Raw genomic sequence first — 24,445 nt, forward strand, 5'->3', positions numbered from 1 at the left:
TTCAGACATCTGTGGACAGAGTTTCACCCTCAGCAGGTGCAGGTGTGCTGTCCCCAGTTCACTTCCCTCCTCTTGATAGGAGGAATTTTTTGCAGGAGAGGGCTTTCTCCGCTAACAGGTCGAATAGGATCTTCTATCTGGCCTCCTCTCGCAGATGAGGATTGTCAGTTGGAACGTTCAGGGCCTCGGGGGTGTATCTCACCACTGCTGTAGACAGCTGATTCGTAACCAACTTCATCTAGGTGTTACTGGGGGACCCATGGATATTCTGATTGATTCAGGAACACAATTTGGATATCATGGATTGTGCCAAGTCTGGTAAGCTTCTTTCAGGCCATACTTTTTTATCACCCGCCTTAGGAACCAGGGGAGGTACTTGCATCTCAGTTTCCTCTTCTATACTCCCCTTGGTGATTGGACACGGGATCGTAGTCCCTTCCAGAGCTCAATGGATTATACTTTTGATTTGACTCAGGCGGATTTCTTCACACGTGTCCAAATGTCGTCTTGCAGGTTGCCACCAATTTCTATGCCTCCCTTCTTACAACAAATCTTGACACTCAGGCCACAAATGATGCTAGAGTGGTTATTTGGCGACACTTACGTGGGTTGGTGACAAGGGATATGACAGTCTCACTTGATGCACCCTTCACTAACGTAGAGTTCAAGGCTGCTCTCTCTGCCCTTCACAAGGGCAAGTGTCCTGGTTCAGATGGACTTACCCCCTTATTTTTTATTGCTTTTTGGGATCAGATTGGGGATCACATTACTTCAGCCCTGCAGGGTGTATGGGACTCGGGTGAGATGCCAGACTCACTTACGGAGGGCCTCATTCATTTAATTCCGAAAGGGATTGCAGGAATTTAGTGTCTCAGTGGAGACCGATTACTTTGCTGGGTACCTTGTCTAAAATCCTAGCTAAAGCTATCAGCCTTCACCTACAGCCCTTTCTTCCAGATCTTATCCATGATACGCAAACGGGTTTTGTGCATGCCAGGAGCATCTTTGATAACATCTTCTCATTTTGGGAGGCTTCGGATTGGGCCATGCATAATGGCCACAGGCTGGCCATTCTACTCTCGGACTTTGAGAAAGCTTATGACAGGGTAGACTGGGGCTTTCTGGAGGGCACACTTACTCGCTTTGGTTTCTTAAATGCATGGATCAGAGGGGTGTCAGCCCTCTACAGATCAGCCCACAGCCACGTTCTTGTTGGTGGAGTCAGGGGGGACACGTTTGAGATTACCAGATCAGTCCGTCAGGGATGCCACGCCACAAACACTGACTTCATTGAGGACGGCATTGGATTTGTTTTGCATTGCGGCAATCAATTGGAACAAATTCAATGGCTTTTGGATCAGTGATGAGGACACTCTAGACTAGGGAAATGACATAGGGTTCACTTGAATTCAGAGGGGAGTCTCTGTCATATATCTGGGATGCCAGGTTGGGGTGGGCATTTCTCCGGCGTAGCAGTTTGCTCCCGTGTTGGAGAGTATCAGGAGGAAACTCATCTTTTGGAGTTCAGCCAAACTTGACCTTGCATCCAGAGTTGTGGTTGTGAACCAGGTATTATTGGCCACTGCCTGGTTTGTTTGCTCATGTTGGTACAGATCTAAGGTTATATCGCTCAGCTCATGAGACCTATCAGAAACTTCCTATGGAGTGGTTTAGATGGCACTTCGGATGTTGTAGCCAGGGTGGCTTGGGAGACCCTCATTCTCCCCACAACAGGAGGTCTCAATATTATTGACCCAAACTTGTAGTGTATGGCCTTGCTTTGCACTTCGTAGTACATGGATTGATGCCTGGACAGGAGCCCTGGAAAGATTTTTTCTCACGCAACATTCATTCTTGTACCCCATCTCGTGGGGGAGATTGGATGGACAGCATCAGAGGGATCTTTACTTAAGCCCATCTCAAATCTCCCCCTTCCCCTCTCATGACTACTATTCTGAAAGCTTGGAGCTGCTTCAGAAACACTCTTCGCAGAGTTCCACCCACCTCTCGTGAAGAAATTCACAGGCAACCAGTCATGTGGAATGACTCGATTTTGGATGACCATGGCAGGCCACTTGGGAGTGTCACATTATATGCAGTGATCTAGATGGGAGAGGGGACTTGCTTCTACAGTAGGCGCCTGGCAGGCCTTTATGAGACTTCTAGAGGATCAGAGACTTATAGCAGTTGGCCACCTCAGAGGGAGTGCAGTCAGGATACAACGGATACAGGCAACCATTCCGCCAGAGTGGATTGACATAGATGCCATGCCGATCACAGAGTCCACTTGATGGGGAGCGTTGTCAGAGACGGGGCATTCCGTTATAAATTATTGCCCTACAGGATGCACATGAGAATACCCTAGTCTTTGATGTTTAGTCGGGAGGTAGACTTATCAGATCTTCTGATGATATTCTTTTAGAGGTTGCCTTTCAGCGTGTCAGGATTGCAGGTTTCATGGAGTGGGACAAGGATTCACAGTGGTATCTTGACCCCGATCCTCTTCTCCTTGAGCTGGGGTCTTGATGACTCTAGTTATATGGTGGTTTCCCTATTAGGTTCTTGCAGTGGGACCCAGGGGAGTGGGAATGGATTGATGAGGGGCACCAAGAGAAGAGCTTTCCCTTCGTTCTCTATACAGTTAGAAATGCCCAGAGGTTTCAGCTCAGTAGTAGAGGTTGGAAGCCCTCCAGAGCGCCTCATTGGGATAGTTTTCAAATTTTCGCTGTTGTGCGAAAAAAAATTTTGGCGTAGGCTCTAGAAACCCCTCAGGAATAGAAAGATTACTCTTTTCTTTTGCTTTCTATTCATGAAGGGATTGCAGTGAACCTGTGGAGATCCAGGTTCGGGGCTGATCCTACTTGTCCTCGTTGTCACATTGCAGTTGAGTCAGAACAGCATTGCCTTTGGGAGTGCAGATAGGCGAGCACAATCTGGAAAGGTGTTGCTAGGATTTTCATTATCTTTCACACAGTACCTTTGTATATGACCTAGGGTTCAGTGGCTTGGTTATCTCTTACTGGCCCTTAGGTGTTTTTCGAGGGACATGATCCAGATCCAGCTCTCATTGTACGGCGACACTCAGTGGAGTCTTGTTCCCTCCAGGATGTTCCTTTCACTCCTTTCAGAGCTGCTCATGCCTCAGTAGACAAGTCTTGGGAGATTCTCGCTAGCATTGCAGATTGGCATATTTGGAACGCCAGGTGTACAAAGGCTATGAAGGGTATCCAGGTTCACCCTTCCCATACTATGACCAGTATTTGGACCGACACAGTACATACTCTAATGGCCATATGGACGAGCATGCAGGGACCCTCCAAAGCAGCCAGTGCCAGGAGAGTTACTTTTTTCAAAGTTTGGAGAGGATCTCCTTTCTTCTCAGAGCCTCCCTCAGGGTTGAGGTGGCATTTTCAGCCTCCCCCTTGGTTTTTTATTAGCTCATTTTGAGCTGTTTTTTTCCTCATGCATTGCATGATGTACTCCAGCATTTGAGCTTGCTCTCACGGTTTTCATTCATACTTAATGAAGCAATTTTGTTGAAGAAAAAGGAAAAGGAGGGGCGGAAAAAGGCAAAAAGAAGGCTCCAAAAGAGAGCAAGCGGAGAAGGACGAGGGCAGTAGAGGGGGAGGACGAAGGGGATGGGGAGGGGGCAGCAAGAAGGTGGGGGGAGGAGATGGAGGCAAGGGGAAAGGGGGGAGAGGGGGGGGAAGAGAAATGGAGGTGGAGGAGAAGGAGGCGGGGGAGATGGAGGGAGGGAAGAAAGAGACAGGAGGAGGAGGAGGAGGCGGCGGGCGGAGGGGAAGGGGGCGGAAGAGAAGGCGGGAGGAGGAGATGGAGGCGGGAGGAGAGCTAGAGGCGGGCGGAGAGAATGGCGGGGGGAAGAGAGGCGGGAGGCGGGGGAGATGGAGACGAAAGAAGGAGGTGAGGAGGGGAGAAGAGAAGATGGTGGGAGGAGGAGGAAGAGAAGGCGGGGGGCGGAGATGGGAAGGAGGCAAGGGACGGAGGAGGAGAAAGCCGGGGGCGGAGATGGCGGGAGGCGGAGAAGGTGCGGGAGGCAAAGGAGATGGTAGAAGGCCCCTTGGGGAGGCTGCAGGTGGAGGAAGAAGGCAGAAGGAGCAGACGGCTGAGGCAATGGAGGAGGCAGAGAGCCTCAGGAGCAGGGCGCAGCTCAGCTCAGAGCACCTAAAGTGACATTACCGAAGCTTTGTCTGTGTTAAGAAAATACATTCAAAACCCAATTTCCTAAAGTACAGAGAGGCCTCCATGTCTGACAACAAGTGCTTTCAACAAGGATGGGATCTCTAAGCATCACCTGCACTACTCTACGCATACCAGAAAGAAAGAAAGAAAGAAAGAAAGTCTATTAACGTCCACCGGAGACCAAGAGGTCTATGGGACAACATGAAAGCCATCTAGTACATCAGCTTAGGGCGGGCGCAAGGCAGCTCCCAAGGAGTGCAAAAGCAGCTCCATTTATTTAGAGAGTACCTATATTGTAGCCTAGATAAAACATACACACGTATATATAGTTGGCCTTACATCAGTTTAAGACTGAGAGTCTTTTGGTTTTGATTTAAACTCTCTAATGAGTGCTATCCCATCCCGATAGACTGCCCATTTACCATCCTTCCAGGCAGCCCGAACCTTTGCTAATTCCTTTGCCTTATCCTTCAGTTGAGCCTTGGTGAGTTCCTCGGCTATCCATATCTTCGTCCCTTTCAGCTTGTGAGATTGTCGCATAACTTTTATACATATGTCTCGTGAGTTGAATGTAATGATAGCATGGCCATTACGTTGACCGATATGAACTACTCAAGCTTCACCGTCATCATCTGGGTTGTCAGGATTGTCATCGGCATCTGCTGTCCAGTCAACAGTAGGCATGGCTGTTTGGACATGTGCTAAGGTATCACTAAAAGATTCTTCTTTATACCATCCATCTGGAAGCCCCCCAATTCTGATTTTCAAAGCATTATCCTTTCTAGCTGCATGTTCTTTAATCTCTTCCTGAATATCAGCTTTGTTGACCTTTGCATCAAACTCCACAGTCACTTCTTGCTTGGCTGTCTGCATTTCAGTATGAACTAGATTCTTGACTGCAGAGACTAGTTGGGGGGTAGGGGGGGAAGCATTGCATGACTTTATAACCTCGTCAATGACTTCCTTCTTACCAGGTCCTTCCAAGACTTGAATTCTAGCTATGGCATCCGTTAGCTGCATCCTCAGGTCTCTCACTTGATCCTGTACGAAGTAAATTTGTTCATGATATCCAAGAATTGGTCGGTCAAAAAGACCACCTCGTTCATATATATGTGCATACGGGGAAGGCGTCCTAGCTGCCACTGTGGAGTATCTGGCTTTGTTACTGGAGGCTGCTGGAGTGGAAGGGGTTTTTGAAGAGGAGGAAGGTAGGCTGGGCCATGCTTTGCTGGCCATATCTCCTGTTACGCCCTGGCTGAGCTAACCCCCTAGTTGGGCTGGGGGTTCAGCCCAGCTAGGGGTTCCTAATTCAAGAGCTTGCTACAACCAGCTAGGGGAGCAGGGAGCAGAAGCGGAACGGGAGCAAGAGATACGGGCGTACGGATACGGACGGGAGCGGGAGCAGGAGCAGGTACAAACGGGAGCAAGTACGAACGTGAGCAGGACGGGAGCAGGTACAGGTACAGACAGGAGCGGGAGCAGAAGCAGGTACGGACGGGAGCAGGAGCAGGAGCAGGTATGGACAGGAACGGGAGCAGGTACGGACAGGAGGGAGGGGGGGAGGGGGCTAGCAGAGAGGCTACGAGAGGGGGGGGCTAGCAGAGAGACTACTACGAGAGGGGGGGCTAGCAGAGAGAAATTCCAAATGCCCCACAGATGCACATGGCATTTTATTCAGTTTGGATCCAAGTCTAGCACTATTGAGCAAACATAGCGATTAAACAGAAGTGGTAAAAGCTTAATGAAAAAATCCAGTCCCTAAAAGGCAAACATTCTAGAGACATACTTGAGATCCATCACAAATGCGTTGAGGCTGATAGACAATAAGTACCTGTTTGGGGGTCCACCTTTTTGAAGGATCCAGGTTAAACAAACCTTTGAGAAAATCCACAAACACAACTCGTTTATTGCTCTCTGCAAGATGCAAATAAAGGTGTCAGAGATTAGGGACTGCTAGAAATGTCTCATAAAATAGCTGGTGTGGTGTAGATAAATGCAAACCTCTGTCTTTTTCTTCTCGACTCATACTCTTCTTCATATGATACTTCAAAATTATCTCCTCTAAGTTCCCAGAGCAATAATGTTTCCCAATAGCAGGTTTTTCCTTCTCCCTCTGCAACCAAATTCTTCAGTGGATAACTTATTCCAAGAAATGAAGAGGGAGAGTGTCAAATTTTCATAGCTTGAAACGTTCCATTGGATCAAATGCTAACACTCACTGCCTCATATTCAGCTAGGCTTAGGAATATATAAGCAGACTGATGCCCTTCTGTAGAATCATTATGGCGTGTAGGTGCCCCTGCATGCTTAAAATACTTTCTTGTGTCCTTTGCATATCGTAAAATATGATCAGGTGGCTGACTTCTGCAGGAAAATGTCGAGACTTCAATCTCCAAACTTCACAAGCAAGACAAACTTTAAGATTTGACTTGTTGCTCGTCAATTAAGTGAAGGGACACCTTTTAAAAGAAGTGTCAGGAGAGCACTGCCTGCAGGGCAGTGCTAACAAACACTCTATGAATCGTAATTAATAACAGTTAACGACGTCTGACCAGATTAGTTTTGAAAAAGACATTTGCAAACATAATTTTCTCATCCATTTGCAAACAAAGACAAGATTTGAGTCTGAATACTCAAACATGAAAGATGTATATTCCTTCACAAGATGAGAATATATCCAAGCTTACACAATTATTTATTTTCAAGAGAGAAAACAAAGAACAATATGAGAGAGAGAAGAGGGGGGGGGGGGGGGGGGAGAGAGACAAGAAAGAGAAATTAGAAGAGGCATGAAACAAAGCTAAATGCAAAAAACAAAAATGGCCTATGAAGCAAAGCTAGGCTTATGTTCTTATCAGTGCCCACACATAGGGTTTCAAAAGATTTTTGGAAAGGGATGAAGAAGTATTTCAAGATCATAATCAATGCATATCAAAATTCTTTTAAATGCATGAGCTAATAGTGAGTACGCCCATTCAGACCAGAATGCATGTTGATATGGTAATCAAGTGGATGCTATAGTTTTAGGCTCATATAATCATTATATTCACTGATTGATGCTCCTCTACTGAAGCAGCCTGAAGATGACACAACAGGTTTATAAGTGGCATTGCTGAACCTTCCTGGTGTGGTATCGTAGAGACCTCCCTGCAGGAATCACAAGTGAGGTATTTACTCACTATTCCAGAATTTTGAGTTATTTGCTTCACTTTATTCCCAGTCACAACCCTGTCATCCACATAGAGTACTAAAAGCAGCAAATCTGTCCACATAGGGTAGCCTCAGTAGTAGGGCTGTTCTGAAAGCCAAGACTAAGCAAATGAGCATGTATCCTGGAATACCAAGCCCGGGGTGCCTGCTTTAATCCATAGAGGGCTTTCTTTAAGCGGCGTACCTTCCTTTCAGAACCTTCAACCTCAAAACAAGGAGGCTGGGTAACATAGACTTCTTCTTTTTTTTTTTGCAAAAAAGAGACTTCTATTAAGTAAGAAAGAAACTCGCTAGAGCAAGCTCTAAGCGGAAATACATCATGCTAAGCATGTAATAAAAACAACTCAAAAGAATGAGGTAGAAAGAAACCAAGGCTGAGGCTGAAAATGCCAACTCAACCCTATAGAAGTCTCAGCAAGGAAGGAAGAGTCTCTCCAATCCCTGAGAAAAGTTACTCTCCTAGAGGAGGCTGCTCGAGAGGATCCCTGCATGGTCGCCCATATGGCCATCAGAGTGTGTACCGTATCTATCCAAGTACTGGCCAAGATCTGAGAAGGGTGAACCTGAGAACCCTCCATAGCCTCAGTGCATCTGGCTCTCCAAATGTGCCATGCTGCAATGCTAGCTAAAACCTCCCATGAAGAGTCAACCGAGGAATGAGCAGCCCTGAAGAGAGTGGCCGGAACATCCTCTAAAGAGCACGACTCCACAAGGTGTCGTCGCATGTGTAGAGCCCAAGACGAGTCATGTCTCTCGAAGAAAACCTGGGGCCCTAAAAGAGTGAGCCAAGCCACTAGGTCATATAGAAGGGGAGGCGAACAAAAGTGCTGAAAAGTCTTGCAATCCCCTTCCATATGATTCTCGCCTGTCTGCAATCCCAAAGGCAGTGTTGTACTGTCTCTGAAGCAGCAAGGCAACGAGGGCAAGTAGGGTCAGCCCCAAACCTCGATCTCCAATGATTCACTACTATCCCACCATGAATAGAAAGCCAAAAGAAGAGAGTGATTTTTCTATTCCGGTGGGATTTCCAGAGCCTCTGCCAAAAAAATTTCTGCAAGTCTGCAAAAATCTGATAATTCTCCCAATGAGGAGCTCTGGTGGGCCTCCAACCCCTTAAGCTGAGCTGAAATTTCCTGGCATTACTGACCATGCAATGAAAGAAGGGGGTGCCTTTCTCTCGGTGCCCTTCATCTATCCACTCCCATTCCCCAGGGTCCCACTACAAAAACTTAATTGGGATACCTCCATAGAGCCACAGCCTCCATGAGCCCAGGGCAATGAGTAGTGGGCTTCATGGATCCATGCTCCATGAAGCCCACTACCCTGACTGGCTGAAACGGTACCTCCAACAATATATCATCCGTGGACTTGAACAGCCTGCCCCCCGAAGAAACATCAAAGACTAGGGCATCCTCATCTGTGTTCCGTAAAGCAATTACCTGCAAAGGAATGCCCGATCTGGAAAATGCCCCCATCCAGGTGGAACAAGTAATAGGCATGTCATCTGTGTCCACCCAATCCAAGGGCAAGGCTGCATCAATCTGTTGAATTCTCCCTGCACTCCCTCTAAGATTATGAACCACCTAGGCCTGACGGTCTGCAGGCAGCCTCCTGAAGGCTTTCCATGCTCCCACAGTAGATGCAGGGCCCCTCTCCCATCTGAGCCACTGCATGTAAAGAGAAGCTCCAAGTGGTCTGCCATGCTCATCCAAAATACTGTCGTTCCACATGATAGGCTGCCTTTCAATCTCTTCACAGGTGGACAGGGGAATCTTGCAAAGAGTACTCCTGAAGCTGGCCCATGCTTTCAGTATAGCAACCATAAGAGGGGAAGAAGGAGATCTGACGTGGGCTGTGGTGAAAATCCATCTGGTATTGTGTATCCAATCATCTCCTGAAGTGGGTGTGCGAGACTGTATGCATTTGATAAAAAAGTCCTTCCAAGGCTCTTGTCCTAGCATAAGTCCTCTCACAACAACCTTGCAGAGTAAAGCTCTGCATTGTAGATCCGGGTCAATGATATTCAAACCCCCTTCTCTTGTAGGAAGAATCAAGGTCTCCCAAGCCACCCTGGCTGTAACATCAGTTGTGCCTTCTAGACCACTCCATAAAAAATTCCGTATGGGCCTCTTAAGCTGAGTGATACAATCCCTAGAGTGGCACCAACAAGAGCATACAACCCATGCTGTGGCAAGAAGAACCTGGTTAACCACCACCACTCTGGATGCCAAGTCAAGTTTAACTGAGCTCCAGAAAAGGAGCTTTCTTCTGATGCTCTCCAACACGGAGCAAACTGTTGTGAATGAGAGATGCCCACCCCAACCTGGCAGCCCAAATATCTGACGGAGACACTTCTCTGTACCCAAGTGAAACCAATATCATTACACCAATCCGGGGTGTCATCATCGCAAATCCAAAAACCATTGGATTTATGCCAATTAATGAGGTAAATCCAAGGCTGTCCGGAAGGAAGTGAGTGTCCTGGGGGAGGCATTAAAAAAAACAGCGGTGTCATTTGCCAACTCACTATCCAGGGGCTCTTCTTCCCGGCGAAGAGGAAGCCTTAGCCCATAAATATCAGCTTGAGATCTAAGGTAGATACTCATAGCTTCCGCCACAAACAGAAAAAGAAAAGAGGCAAGAGGACATCCCTGGCGGACTGATGTACCGATCTGAAATATGTCCCCTCTTACCCCCCCAATAAGCACCTGGCTATGGGCTGATCTGTAGAGAGAGGATACTCCTCTAATCCATGCATCTGAAAAACCAAAGCAAGAAAGAGTACACTCTAAAAAATCCCAGTCTACTCTATGGTAAGCTTTCTCAAAGTCCAAGAGTAGAATGGCCATCCTCTCGTGGCCCTGCATGGCCCATTTTGAGGCCTCCCAAAATGAGAAAATATTATCGAAAATACTTCTGCCATGCACAAACCCTGTCTGTGTGTCATGAATCAAATCCGGAAGAAAGACCTGTAGCCGCATACTGATGGCTTTCGCTAGAATCTTGTAAAAAGTGCCCAATAGAGTGATGGGTCTCCATTGTGACGCTAGATTCCTATTACCCACCTTTGGGATGAGATGAATGAGACCATCTGTAAGTGAGTCAGGCATCTCACCAGAGTCCGACATGCCCTGCAGGGCTGATGTAATGTGATCACCAATCCGCTCCCAAAAAGTAATAAAAAAAGAAGGGGTAAGTCCATCCAAACCTGGGCACTTGCCCTTGTGAAGGGCAAGTAATGCAGTCTTGAATTCTGCATTGGTGAAAGGTGCATCAAGAGAAACATACATCTCATCCTTCACCAATTTAGGGATACACTGCCAAATAACCTCTCTGGCATCATCTATGGCCTGTGTGTCCGGATCTGCAGTAAAAAGGGATGCAAAAAATTCTGAAGTTACACGCATGACGGCATCAGGATCTGACTGTAACACCCCGTCTGAGTCAACAAGCTGCGAGACACTATCTCTACTATGTCTGGGTCCATGAGTAGAGAAAAAGTGTTTGTTGACCCTGCCACCCATCTGAATCCAAAAGGATTCCCGTGCATGAAAGGCATACTCTGCTCTCTGATCCAACAATATCTGTATATGAGCCCTTGCTGCAGCAAGGCGCTCCTGAATCCAAGCATATGTGGGCCTCTTCTACTCTTCCCTTTGAAGGGACGCTAACTGCTGGCGTAAACCAATCTCACGTCTGAGAATCTCACGTCTCCTGAATCAACGACTGTATGATAATAGTCACTAAATTCTGGATAAGGCTGCAGCTACCTGAGATGGGCGGACAACTCCACCCTGTATGTGAGAAACCCAAATCTGTAAAATATCCTCCGTGAGGCTCTCCTCTGCATAAAAGGCATCCGGAATCCTGACACTAGCAGAGTGTCCTCTCCGATGAGGCTCAAGAATCTGCAACACCAATGGAAAATGATCTAAAGTGGTAACCCCAGTAGAAATGCATACAGATCCGCCTCTGTCAAGTGTCCAATCGTCTACATAAAATCTGTCAATACGTGCATGGATGGGCATGTGTACTCTCATGTTCGACCAAGAGTACAGGAGTGACTGTGGCATAACATGAAAGGCATCATCGAGCCAAGTGTCCCTGTCACAGTACCAAAAGAGAAAGGCATCGCAGGCTGCCCTCTCCAAAGAATGAATTCCACCCTGTCTGCCGCCCTTTTTGTCTGATGGCAACTGAACCATGTTGAAATCGCCACCAATGATCCAAGAATCTGCAATGGGGGCCCAAGATAGTAACTCCTTCCAAAAGGAGACTCGCTCCCCGCACTAGCATGTAGCCTAGTTGGTGGTGTGCCAACTCTATCTGAAGCCGTCCAGCCATCAGGCCACACATGTCCATTGAGCTCTAGAGGGGGAGATATTACCATGACCAACAACCAAGGGTAAAATAGAAGGAGAGACCGAAATGCAAGTACCTCCCCTTGTGCCTATAGCAAGCCATCAGAAGGTATGTCCTCAAAGAAGTTTGCCAGATTTAGAGTAATCACTGGCATCCAACTTGTGTTCCTGGATAAGAAGGATATCAATAGCACCTCCAGTGACACATGGATGAAGCTGATTCCGGATCAGCTGCCTACGGCGACTGTGGAACTCCGCCTAGGCCCTGTATGTTCCAGCTGACTATCCTCATCGACAGGAGAATGCTGGGTGGAAAGGCTTACCCAACCTAGTAGAGGAGACCAGCTTCCCCTGGGCCAAAACACTCCTACTCAGGGCAGAAAACTCAACAGGTGATAGGATCCCCACACCTACTGAGGGGGAGGCCCTATCAAAAGAAATCCCAATGACCGGGACTCCTAAGGTGAAGGGCACAAACTCCTCCTCATCCATGAAAGTTGCCGAGTCTACCAGTGCCGAAAAAGAGTTCCTGAGAAGCAGGTCTGGCCGAGGAGTGCGAAGAAGACCTGCACTCGTGGAAGATGGAGGAGAAGGACCTGCCAAGCCTCTATCAGCAGAACTGGAGCTAGGGGCTGAGGAGGCCTGTGGCAGCGCTGAAGAGGAATCTGGAGTCCTCATCTGTGCATGCATTCCCTCGGTCGTCCTGACTGTGTAGGAACAGTCTGTGGGGAAGAAGTATCAGTAGCCCCCTCATGATCAGAAACCAAAGTGACTGGGGCTGGTACTGGTGCATCTAAAGGCCCCTCCTGATGTGAAACTGTAGTGTCTAGAGCTGCAGCAACATCTACCTCTGGAGTCTGTATGGCGTCTGTCTGAAATGGATCAAAGGTCTCCTCCTGAGATAAGGGAGCCGCTCTGATCGCTCTCCATCGGGGTACTGGGTGTGCTGCGGGCTTTGGGCACCCTGATGCCCCTGGTGGTCTTGGGGTGCGCGAAGCAGGGCGCTTTGTTGCTCCTGGTGGTCCTAAAGTGCGTGGTACAGGTCGGTGGGGAGGTGCAGTTGGGACAGTATGTGAAGGAGCCGTACCAAAAGACCTCTTGGGTCTTTTTCTCTTCCTTGGGCAATCTCTAGCAAAGTGCCCAAGGGTCCTGCAAATCCTGCACTGGTCCTGTCTACCTGCAATCTCGACTCTCTGTCAAAAGAGAGAGCCATCTGGGCGTTGAAGCATGATGTGGTCATATGAGATGTTAGGGTCAGAGACAATGACTCTAACTCGAGGCACCCCGTCCGCTCTGACTGCCTCTGCCGAGGAAGAAGGCATGCCAGGAAGGGGGGGGGATCTCAATAACCACTCCGAATGTGGCTCCGATAGTAGCAAGAAGTCGATGGTAGACCTGAGGAAGACCAGGAAGTCTAATGAACAGTGATGTGACCTGACTGTCCTCCTCGACCGGATTGAAGCCCAAGGTGTAGGACAAAAGAAAAATCCTCCTCGAACCCAAAGCCAGAGGATTAGCTTTGAGAACAAGGGCTGTAGACTCGTGGGAGTCGAAAACCACTTGAAAGAATCCACGTCCCAAAAGTTGAATATCCCTAAGTTGTGGGGCGAGATCTCCTAGTAACGCCGCCAGCATCTAGTCTCTCGCCTGTGATCTGGAAGGGTGTGACCCAAAGATGCGGGCAAAGAGTGATGTGGAGCCTTCTAGTTCCACATCTTTCTTGAGCTGCTGCAACTCGTCTTCTAAGAAAATGACAGTTCTCGCGGCCGGTGGAGGTGGACGATGATTGGCTGAGTGGAGATCCATTCGCCAATCGAAGTGAAAGGGCCGATTCAAACACTGAAAAAGCTCCGTCCGTGAAACTTTTGCCCAGGATGCCCTGGAACACGGGCGCAGGAAGAAGGAGAACAGGAGAGGGAAGGAGAGAGAGGAAGAGGAGGAAAGGAGTCGGGGGGGGCTGCGGGGGGGGGGGAGAAGGAGGTAGGCTGCAGGGGGAGGCGGAGGGGAGCTGGCGGGTTAGGAAGGGAGGAGGCGCGGAGGGAGAGGGAGGGCGGGGGAGAGGAAAGGAAAGGAGGGGGCGGGTTAGAAAGGGACGGAGGGGGCTGGCAGGGAGGGAGAGGGTGGGCGGGGGAGAGGAAGGGAGGGGGCTGGTTAGGAAGGGTGGGGTGAAGGAGGGGGCGGGGGGGGAGAGGGAAGCAGGCGTGGGGAAAGGAGGGGGCAGGGGGTGAGGAGGGGGGCGGGGAGGGCAGGGAAAGCAGGCGGGCGGGAGAGGGGAGCATGCGGGGGTAAAGGAGGGGGCGGGGGAGAGGGAGGGAGGGAGGGCGGCGGGGAGGGAGGAGGGGGCAGGAAGGCAGGGGCAGCAGGCGGGGGGGGAGGGGAGGGCAGCGAGGGGAGGGAGGGAGCATGTGTATGAGGAGGCTTACCAGCTGAAACCTTGCCTTTGCCCTTGTCTTTATGATGTGCAACGAAGGCTTGAACACTAGCCATAGAAGCATTTCTGTTTGCACGGCTTTATTCCTCCTGTAGTAAGAGGGCAACCAACTGGTCAGAGGAATAATAGTTGGCATTGCCACCTGCAACCAACCTCAAAGTAGTAGCAAAGCCCTGGTAGGAGTCAGGCAAGCCATCAAGGGTATTAGAAACAAGCGGAGAATCAAGAACCACCTCATCAACGTTGGCCAACTACTCTTTCAAATCCTTCACTGGTAAGATAGACATCCATATTACCACCCTCTTCAAGCTTCAAGTCCTTCAACTGCTTGCGGAGATAGACAACCCTCGCCTCATTCCACACCTAATATAAAAATGCAAGCTGATCCCATGCTTGCTTAACTGTCTTGCAAGACCGGATATAAGGGATAATGACCCTTTTCACTGAAAGAGCAATCAAGGCATGTGCTTTGGCATCAATGCAGAAGAGAGGAGGGCAACCTCTCAAAACCAAAAGGCAAATTTCTGCTCAAGCTTCAAAGCTTTTTCACTGCAAATGCTTGGCTGTCTCAAGGTGTACCTGCTGCAAAGAAATTCCCATAAGGCCTTCCAAGGCAACACGAGGCCTTTCCACAATGCCAATGAAGCAAAGAAATGACTGCTCACGGATGATCCGGGGGAAACCGTCTGTACCACATCACATCATTCACGCCGAGTTTGGTGCTTCTCCACTCCAGCTAGATGCAGCCTTTCAGGCCATCACATATCTACACTGGGTTAGATCATATAGGGACTGCACATCAGGGAGACAAAGGTTGCCATGGTTGGCTCTCGATTCCTCCATGAGGTTGGCAACAGAGGGAGATGAGCGATGCTGGTATGCACAGACTCACAGATGGTTTGTGAGACTAGGGTTTCACATCGATAGGATACCTCCTTTTCAGTACAGTTTAGATGCCCCTCCGATACTCCCACTCACCATCTCGACCGGGCCACACACCAACCAGGTCATTCGAGAGGATCTCTTGCAGCTACACACCTTTAGGACCTGGTTGGAGCCGAGGGAGCTTCCAGTGAGCTGAGTTTCTACAGAGATTACTATCTTCGTATTTCGGAGGAGGGATTCCTCACACCACCAGGGTACACTGAGCTTCATATGCCTCACTCACTACGGATCTCCATCGGACACTTTCGGGTATCATCATACCGCCTCCGCATAGAGAGCAACAGAGCAGAGGGGATTCCTAGGGAGCATCACTTATGCATATTGTGCGACTGTCATGAGGTTGAGTCGGATGAGCATTTTATTTTCAGGTGCCCAATGTACTACGAGATCCGAGGTCGCTACCACTGCCTCTTCAGAGACAGCTCCGGGCTCCTTTCCAGATTCCTCGCCTACCCAGATCAGAGATGCCTCGCGGCCTTCATTCACGAGGGGGTCCGACACAGAAAGTACTTACTCAGGCGACGGGGCTTGGCCACATCATCAAACACCTCTCAGAGCAAGATCATAGAGTTCTTCCCATCGAGTGACATTGATCGTCCTAGTCTCTAGCCGCAGACGTGACAAAGACCCCAACCCGACGACCACAGCACGACACACGAGACATCGAGGGGGGACACAGATCACTCTGGGGGACCTCCCGTCATTGTTTAGACTCGGGATACGTCCCACAGGAGTCACGGTGGCTCTAGTCTTGCGTCGAGTCTCGTCTAGGAGACTGAGACGCACGGCACCCCTTGACGGGCACCAGCGTCCCATCACCGGCTATGCACCAACCAAGGCGACATGACATACGGAGGATTCCGCTCCGCTCCAGTATTTTTCTTTTCATCGTTACACTCAGATGTATTTAATTATGTATGATCAGACTTAGGATTCAGCACGGGTGATGATGCTCGTTTCAATAGCTCCACCCTTACTGTGATTTATCAGGTTTTCTTCCAGTCTCATAGTCCCATCGGTCTTCCAAAGACTCTAATAAAATTTCTCTTTTTCTTTCTCCTTCCGCCCCTCCGCCTCCTTGCAGCCTACCTCTGCCTCCGCATCTTCTCACCTCCCCGCTTCCATTCCTCCTACACCTTGCCTTCAACCGCTCTCCCTCCGCCCTCTCCTCGCCTTACCTCGTTGCCTCCTCGACTCCCACCTCGCCTCCCGTTCGTCCCCTCTTCGCCCCCCCTTCGCCTTCTCCTCTTTGAGGGCTCTCCCTCTCCATCGGTAGCCAACTGCAAGGGTGTGTTCCCCCGCAGCTGGCCCTAGGTTTCTTTCCCACCCTTAGGGCAGCCATAAGCGGTTTGTTTCTCTTCGAGGAAGATCTTCGTGGTGGCGACCCTTAGTCTGGCCAGAGGGGCTCTATGGCAGCACCCTTGATTTGGGATCCTGAACATGTATGCCCCAGCATGCATACAGCACCGTCCAACCTTTTGGAGGAGGCTTTCAGAGTGTCTTTCGGATGTAGATTCCTGGATTGTTGGAGGGGACTTCAACAACCTGGAGTTTGGGGAGGACAAGCAGGGCGGCTTCTCCTTCTCTGAGATGCCAGCAGCAGCAGAGCGGAGCACCTGGGAGCCTTCTTGTTTGTGGCGGAGGCTTTGGGCTACTATTTGAGATCTTAGGTAGTGGACCTCACAGGGTTGAGGCTCCCAATCAGGCAGAAGGAGAAGCTGCTAGACTCCGAGTTTGCAGATGACACGGCCTTGTATGTAGAGGGCACCACAGCGAGTTTGGAGAGAGTCAAGAGAGCCCTAGCTATCTATTGTGAGGCCTCGGGTGCGCGGATCAAGTGGACTAAGTCCATAGGTTTCTTCACAGGCTTTGAGGAGACACAGGAGATTCGTGAGTGGGAGAGCGACTCAGATGGATACCGCGGGGCTAGACGGCGAGATACCTTGGATGCCAGGTTGGTATTGACATTACAGCATAGCAGCAAATCGCCCTAGTCCTTGAGAGTGTTCGGCGCAATCTTCTCTACTAGAGCTCGGCCAAACTCTCCCTAGCAGGTCGTGCCTTAGTGGCAAACCACGTCCTTCTTGTCACGGCTTGGTATATTGCCTCATGCTGGTGTTTTCACAGAGGGTGCATTGGGCAACTCTGATGGTTGGCTCAAAACTTCCTTTGGGTAGGTTCGGAGAACACGAGGAACACTAGGACCCAGGTTGCTTGGCAGACGGAGATCATGCCGCAAGCTCTTGGAGACTTGGGTAAAATTGATCCGAAGATACGGAGCAGAGCCCTCTTGGGCAAGTTGGTCATTCGTGGCCACACACCAGGTGCAGAGTCTTGGAAGCTCCTCTTACAGCAAGGGCTCAATGCTCAGGCAACTCTAGCCGATATTGCAGCTTCATCGATTGGCTCAGTGATCCAGAAAGGTCCGTAGTACCTTGTAGAAAGCTTTGGATACACCTTCTCTATGCCCTTCGTCTCTCGGAGCCTTGCTTTCTTCAACTTGAGTAAAACCCAATCCCCTTCCTAAAGATTCACATTTCTTCTATGCTTATCAGCAGCCCTCTTATGCTTCTCTCAAGATCTTTCTATTGTTGTTCCGAATCTAAGCAAAATGTGTATCCAAGTCTGAGACACATTGATCAACTACCACTATCTCATCTTTGGTCCTAAGGATAGGTGGCGAAATCACCTTCCCATGGACCACTTGAACGTGCTTTTCCCGTGGAGCTATGAGTGTGTTGTTATAAGCAAACTCCACTAGAGGAAGGTACTTTTCCCATTCTGTTTTTTATTCAATCACATAGCACTTCAAAGATCGAGCATTGTGCATTGAAACTCAACACCAACCAAAGCATGCAACAGAGACCCCAAAAGCATCCACTGTCTGTGCCACACTTGCAATTGCACAACCAAGTACCCAACCAACCAGACACGGCTGAACAACTGCAAGACAAAGCCCTCAACAACCAAACTCTGGTGCAATCAATCGACAAAGCACTTCCAAACAGGTTGCCTCAATCTATAGCCTCTCCGGCCACTGCCCAACAACATAAATCAACCTTTCTTCACAAGGAAAGAAACCCAAATAAATTAACTAGCAACCAACCAATCAGGAAACGGCAAAAGCAAGCCTTCTTCTACTTAGTATCCACAGAAGATAGGTCACCGGGGCTGAAAAACCCTAGATCTTGCAGAGAATTCTGCTCTGGCACAGCCCCAAAAGCAGCTTAGAAGAGAACACCCACGCTTGGAAAGTTACCAAAATCAGCAGCAACACCCAGAAAGCTCCAGAAATCAGGTTGAAATATCCTGCAGAGCCTGAAAAAGCAAATCGCAATCCTGGAATCACCTAGAACAGCCCTAGAACAGGTCGCAGTCACCTGGCACTGCCTGAAAAACCTGGAGATGAAATCGCAATCTGCAAAAAGACACCTTGACTGAAATCACAATCTGCAACAGGCTCCTGGATCAGGCGCGATTTCATCTGGCAGGCCTTGATTGCACTGAAACTGGCCCTTGCTGATGGCGATTTTTCCTAACAGGCTCTGGAAGCTCTTGGCAGATGACGATTTTCGCTCTGGCAGCACCTAGCAGGCTCTAGCAGCTCGCAACTGATGATTTGGCTCCTTCTGGAACTGATTTTGGCCTTTTATCCCCAAAAACAGGGCTCTCTGCTCTTTTAGGAGTCCTGTGCTAAAATTAGCAATTTTAATTTCATCACTTTTTTGGCCCCAATGTTGCACACTTTGGCCTCAGGAATTAACTGCCTAGTTACTGGGCGCACATTCACAATCGCCAAGGGCCCACTAGGGAGTTTTAATTCTCCAAGACCCGCCCCATCGCCGGATCCTCACGCCCCAAAGACTCAAGGCAGTCACGCGCAAATTACGAGAGTCGCAAATCAAAAGTCCCATAATTTCACGTCCTTGTGACACACCCCAATCGCAATGGAAAAATTGAAAGCAAATGAAATTACCAAACCTGAAATAGAAAAATAACCAAATAACCAAATAACCAAATCTGAAAGACAGCCAACAATGCCGTCAACAGATCAACCAAGTCTGAAATGAGAACGACCCAACCAACCAACCAAACCTGAAAGGACAGCGTACCAATGCCGCCAATAGGTCAACCAACAATGAATTTGTATCTGTAGAGCCATGGTAACAAATAAAAATGCATTGCACATAAGATGCATCAAAACCAAGTGGCTCACACACCAATCATAGAGGCCTTCGCAGCGAAGATACTGTCGACAAAAACCAGTACCTCGAGTGAAACAAAATGCAACACCAAGTGTCCTCTAGATACATGAGCAGGTCTATACAAAAGGAATAAAAGTGCTAACTCCCCCCCTGTGCATCAAGTAATGCTATAGACATCTGCACTCTGCTGAAGTTGAATGAGTGCCACGCAAATAGGGCTCCAACTGGAAAGCCTCAAGGTAAAGCTATAACACTTGAAGAGTATCTGCTAACTCGTCCTCGTCCATCCACTTCGCATGCAATGATGAATAATTACAAAATTCATCAAGTAGCGTCGTGCAACTTTACCTCTTACCTTCCTTTCCCTATGTGCTAGAATCTGCTCAGGTACAAGGATCTCATCCATGTCTTTCACCTCTCGCTGGATCTCCGGAGGCAAATCCGTAGGCACATACCTTGAAAAGACTTAAGGAGACTCACATGGAAAGTGTCACGGGAGCATGAACTTCTAAGTACTTTAATGTACTACAAGACTGTGACAACTTTGGTTTTAAAAGTCCAAGCATGGGCTTAATAATGTGTAATTAAACGCGGCATGGTGCCTAGCACATAAGCGTAATTAATCCCTAGGCCCAAAGACATTCCAAGGAATTAAAAGAGTGGTTGTTGGAAAATGATGACGTGGCATGTTTAATGGGCCCCCTAGAGGGCCATGTACCTTCAGTCGCCCCCCTAGAGTTCCAGGTGGCTCTAGTGGCTTCTACATGCTCCTTTGTCATTCCTGGACCTTCCTCGGCCTTCTAAACTTCACATGTGTGGTTTTCTCTCTCATCTTCTCCCTTTGTTGAGATTTTGGACTGGTTTTTCAACCTCCTTCAGCTAAATTCCGTTTTTCTTCATAACTCCTCACCCATTTGGATTCCTCGACTTCCGTAGCCCGATGGCTTCCCCTATGCCTCCCCTTCGCAGTGATATGCTTTTCCCTCCGTGCGTTTGGTAGAGCGTGCAGAGTTGAGCACTTCTTTTGCTGGTCAAATTTGCAAAAGTGGCTTTTCTGGACCTTTTTGCTTCTACAGCCTCCTGAGCCTCTCCTTCTGCAAAGCTACAACTTTCTGTTGAATTTCAAGTGGTCCTACGCGCTGGTTGACTGGTTTTTCTCAGTTTTGGAGGACTTTCCGGCAATGAAACTTCTCCAAAACCTTCTCAATGCATTCCTCTCTAAAGCACGCTTCTTTTGAGCCCAAGAACTCCCACTTCTTCGCGACACAAGTGCTTCTTTTCGCATTTTTCAGTGGAATTCTTGCTGGTCGGCTCTTGTAAATGCTCTTTCTTCATGCCTTTGCACTCCTCTTTGGCTGTGAATGCAATTGGGCATTGGTTACTATGTCCTTTTGGCGATTGAGGACTTGGTTCGAGTTTTCAGGGCTTGGTGAGTAGTGATTTTGCTGCTGCAATTTCTTTTTGCCATAAGCTATTGGTTGGCCTCGTGTGCCGCCTCTTTCTAGGTTCATAGGTGCTGAGGTAGTGCTACATGAGTCATTCTTCGGTTGGGTACTTTGCTGATTTTATTTTGGAGCTTTGAAAAGCTTTGTGAATGCCATCTGGAAACCACTCAAAGAGAGTGCAGCTGGGGTGCAGTGTGATTGCATCTGAACAGCCAATGGAATTGCACTTGGAAAAGAGAATGCCTTTGGATTGAGCGTATGGGTTAAGTGCACTTATGTGATGGTGTTCTATGCTTGAAAGCCTTGCGAAGGCTCAGTGAATTGGGGCTGCGTGCTCAGTTGCAGGGAAGGTCTCCCAGATGCAACTTGTAATCATTTCACTGTGAAATATAAAGAAATACCGAAAGGGGCGCCATAGTGTTTGGGACCAATCCGGTGCACTTGTCTATGTTTGTTGAGCAGGGACATTCTAGCCTCCATCCCTTTTTCAATGGTTTTGTTTGTGAACAAATGGGTAAATGCCAAATGGTGATCATGCAATGGTTAATGGTTGTGATATATGCTTTGTGAGCTGTAAATAAGTGCTGAAGAAACATGGTGAGTGCCCATGAGCAAGAGAGCTTCACAACTCCTCAAAGGAGAAGGCAAGGAAAGCCTTAATGATCCAACTAGTGTACAACTACAGGGAGCACAGCAAATGCCTTTTGAGCAGGCCACACATGAAGCTACAACTGAGCTCAACGGTGATACTAGTTCTAGCAATGAGTCAGATGATGCTACTATGTTGAATGCACAGCTTGCAAGTGCAGTGACTGCTTTGACTCAGCTAACTCAAAATTTGGCTCAGGTTGTGCAAACAAATGCCAAGAAGAAGAAGAAATCAAGAAAGCACAAGCACGGAAAGAGTGAGTACACACATGCATCAGCTTCTCATGGCGGACCGCACACTCATGCATCAATTTCCCATGAGGGACATGTTAGAAATTACCCAACAGAGGATACACACAGCGGAAGACTTATAGTAATGCCCAGGAGCTCACACAGTGTGGTGTGGGGTGTGGAATCACAAACTTCTTTACTTATGTAGATTCAATAGATGTGCAGACTCATCAATAGACAATGAACTGGCCAGATAGAGAAACCACCAAAATATATATTTCCGTCCAAAACTATGGACACAATACAAGAGAGATAGATCCAGAGTCCCACCAATGGTGTGGTCCTCTGATCTTACCACAAGGTCCTTCTCCTATCTGCTGGCTATCTCTAGACTCGAGCCAGCGTGCTCCACCTCGAGCTTATGTGGACTCTCCGTCCTTTGACCTCAGCTCTTTGCTGCCCTAGAAGACAGCCAAAGTCTCAGCCTCACACTTGAGCTAAGTCTGCAGCAACACTGGTACTCCTTCAGCTTCTAGATGTAGGCCCCAAGGGTTGTGCTCTGCTGCTCCTTTCTGCTCTACTGGAAGCTGCACTATTGGATGTAAAATGAGGCCAAGGGCCCCTTGAAGTAACCGACCAGCCAGCCCTAAATGGGCCAGACAGTCTGCCCCAAAACCAGCCCTTTAAGGGCTCCAAAACTAGGGCCCTTTGGCCCACACTTCTAGGGCTTTTGGCCCTCCAATCTAGGCAAGGTCCCAGCCTATATAAGGCATGCCACTGCCCACTGTCAGCCCCATTTGCTGCTCCACCAGGCCTGCTGGTTCTGCCCTCTGCCAGGTTCTCTCCAGCCACGTGTGCAGCGCCGTACACTGCTGATGTCATCGCGCCCTGCCAGGTCAGATCTAGGGCTTGCTGTCCCCGCCATCTGCACTGTAATTCCCGCCATCTGTTGCAGCCTTCTTCTCTTGTGAGGTGCTGCCCATGTGGCAGCCCCCTCTCTCTCTCTTCTCTGCATCTTCTACCCTAGGTCTCCCTCCCCCACGCTCTCCTCATTTGGGGGCTTACAGATGGGGAGGTGACCTTTCCAACAGGACAGCCATAAAAAATGACTCAAAAAGTGACTTCCAAGAGAGAGGAATCCCCCAAAAGAGCACTTGAGAAAGAGGTACAAAAAGTACAACCAGTGCAACAGTATGAGCAGCCAGCACAAGGCCTTGGTTTGGGTACTTCTACTCCTCAAAATAATAATGTGCAGTCCATAAATGTGGCTCACCTCAGCCATATTTGAGGCAGCAAACTGAATATTTTGGTACAAATTCTATCTTTGATGCTATGTTGATTTCACCGCCAACTGGGCATAGAAAGCAAGCCATGTATGACAATGTGGGAATGCAGCCAGGCATGCAAGCCACAGCATATGCTCCCATGCCTAATGTTCAGCCAAGCATGGCTCTCCCTAGTGAAGGGAATGCTGCAAAAATACAGCCATCTTGGGACAGCCAATATCAAATGTATATAAAGAATTTAAGGATGGTGGTTCTCATGTCAAGTTTGAGACATATAATGGAGTATAGGACAGGTACAAAGCCCTCACATTCCTTCAACAGTTTGATGCTGCATTTCTTGGGGGTTTGTTTACAGAAGCATCCAAGATGAGGAAGGTTGCCACATTTTTGAAAGGCAATGCTCTTAAGTGGTACACCAACCTTATGCTTCATGGTGATGCACCTGCTACTTGGCTGGAATTTAAGCAAGTGTTCTCTTCTAGTTGGCTTACTCCAACTTTTGAAGTTGAAGTACTTTCACACTAGCATGACTTGTCATACAAACTTTGCAAGAATCTTGATGATTACACCCAGAGGTTTTGGGATGTTTTGCTGTCATTGAGCTCTTACAGGCCAATTAATTGAGAATGCAAGGACAGCATATGCATGGATGCAAGAGAAGAATTTGGGCTTTATGGACAGCAAGAAAGAAGACAGCAAACGGGCTGCCAAACACCAAGATAAGGACATCAAATCTGAAAATAAAAATTATGGCAAACGACCGTTTCAAAAGGGAGGAAAAGCCCAATTCAAAGCTGGTCAAAGGCGTGGACAGCCTAATAAACAGCCCCGTACCAAGTTATCTGATGAAGAGAAAAAGTCACTCATGATGCAAAACAAATGTTTTATATGCAAAGGAGAGGGACACCGCTCTTATGATTGCCTATCCAAGAAAAGAGACAGGTCAGATGATGATAAGAATGGTGATAAACAGGCTGATCGGAAGGACAAAAGGCCTAAACCTTCTGCAGGACTTCTTCCAGATGTGATTGGGAGTTTGCCACATGCACATGATGAAGAGGAAATGAAAAAGACCGAGATGTGCAAAGCATGGGGAAAAATCAAAAATCAAAATTGTTTGTTTTTCTTTGATTCTGGGGCAAAGGCAAATTTCATAACTCCTGATATGGCAGGAAGGTTTGGCATCAAGCTTGAGGAAATGGGGCCATTTGGCATGTGTGATATGGCCAACCCTGAACTCAACACACCTGTCACTCCTATCATTGGCAAGTTGAGGATGCATATCCAAGGATACCAGGATGCAGAGGACTTCTACATTATGCCTTTGCCAGAGTGTGATGCTTTGCTTGGGATGCCTTGGATGTACAGGGTGGGGGCTGATGTACAGATGAGAAACAAGAAGATTTCTTTAACTCATAGAGGCAAAAATCATGTACTTGATGTAAAGTTGAAAGGGGAGTCCATCCCTGTAGTTTCAATTTCT

At 48.4% G+C, this 24,445-nt stretch overlaps 1 protein-coding gene across 1 annotated transcript in view; it reads right to left on the reverse strand.

Annotated features, from left to right (window-relative positions):
* LOC147880872 (dual specificity protein kinase YAK1 homolog) overlaps positions 1-24,445 on the reverse strand; it is a 63,369-nt gene that overhangs the window by 13,278 nt on the left and 25,646 nt on the right. Inside the window, exons 10-12 of the mRNA XM_087402220.1 lie at positions 6,420-6,564; positions 6,202-6,313; positions 6,032-6,114 (exon numbers count right to left, since the gene is read on the reverse strand). Of these exons, the coding sequence (XP_087258346.1) occupies positions 6,032-6,114; positions 6,202-6,313; positions 6,420-6,564 (340 nt within the window). The remainder of the gene's footprint in view (positions 1-6,031; positions 6,115-6,201; positions 6,314-6,419; positions 6,565-24,445) is intronic.

Source organism: Dipteris shenzhenensis, chromosome 31 (assembly GCF_047967505.1).
Source record: "Dipteris shenzhenensis isolate YYH24624 ecotype China chromosome 31, Dip_SZ_1.0, whole genome shotgun sequence".
NCBI classification, from domain to species: Eukaryota; Viridiplantae; Streptophyta; class Polypodiopsida; order Gleicheniales; family Dipteridaceae; genus Dipteris; species Dipteris shenzhenensis.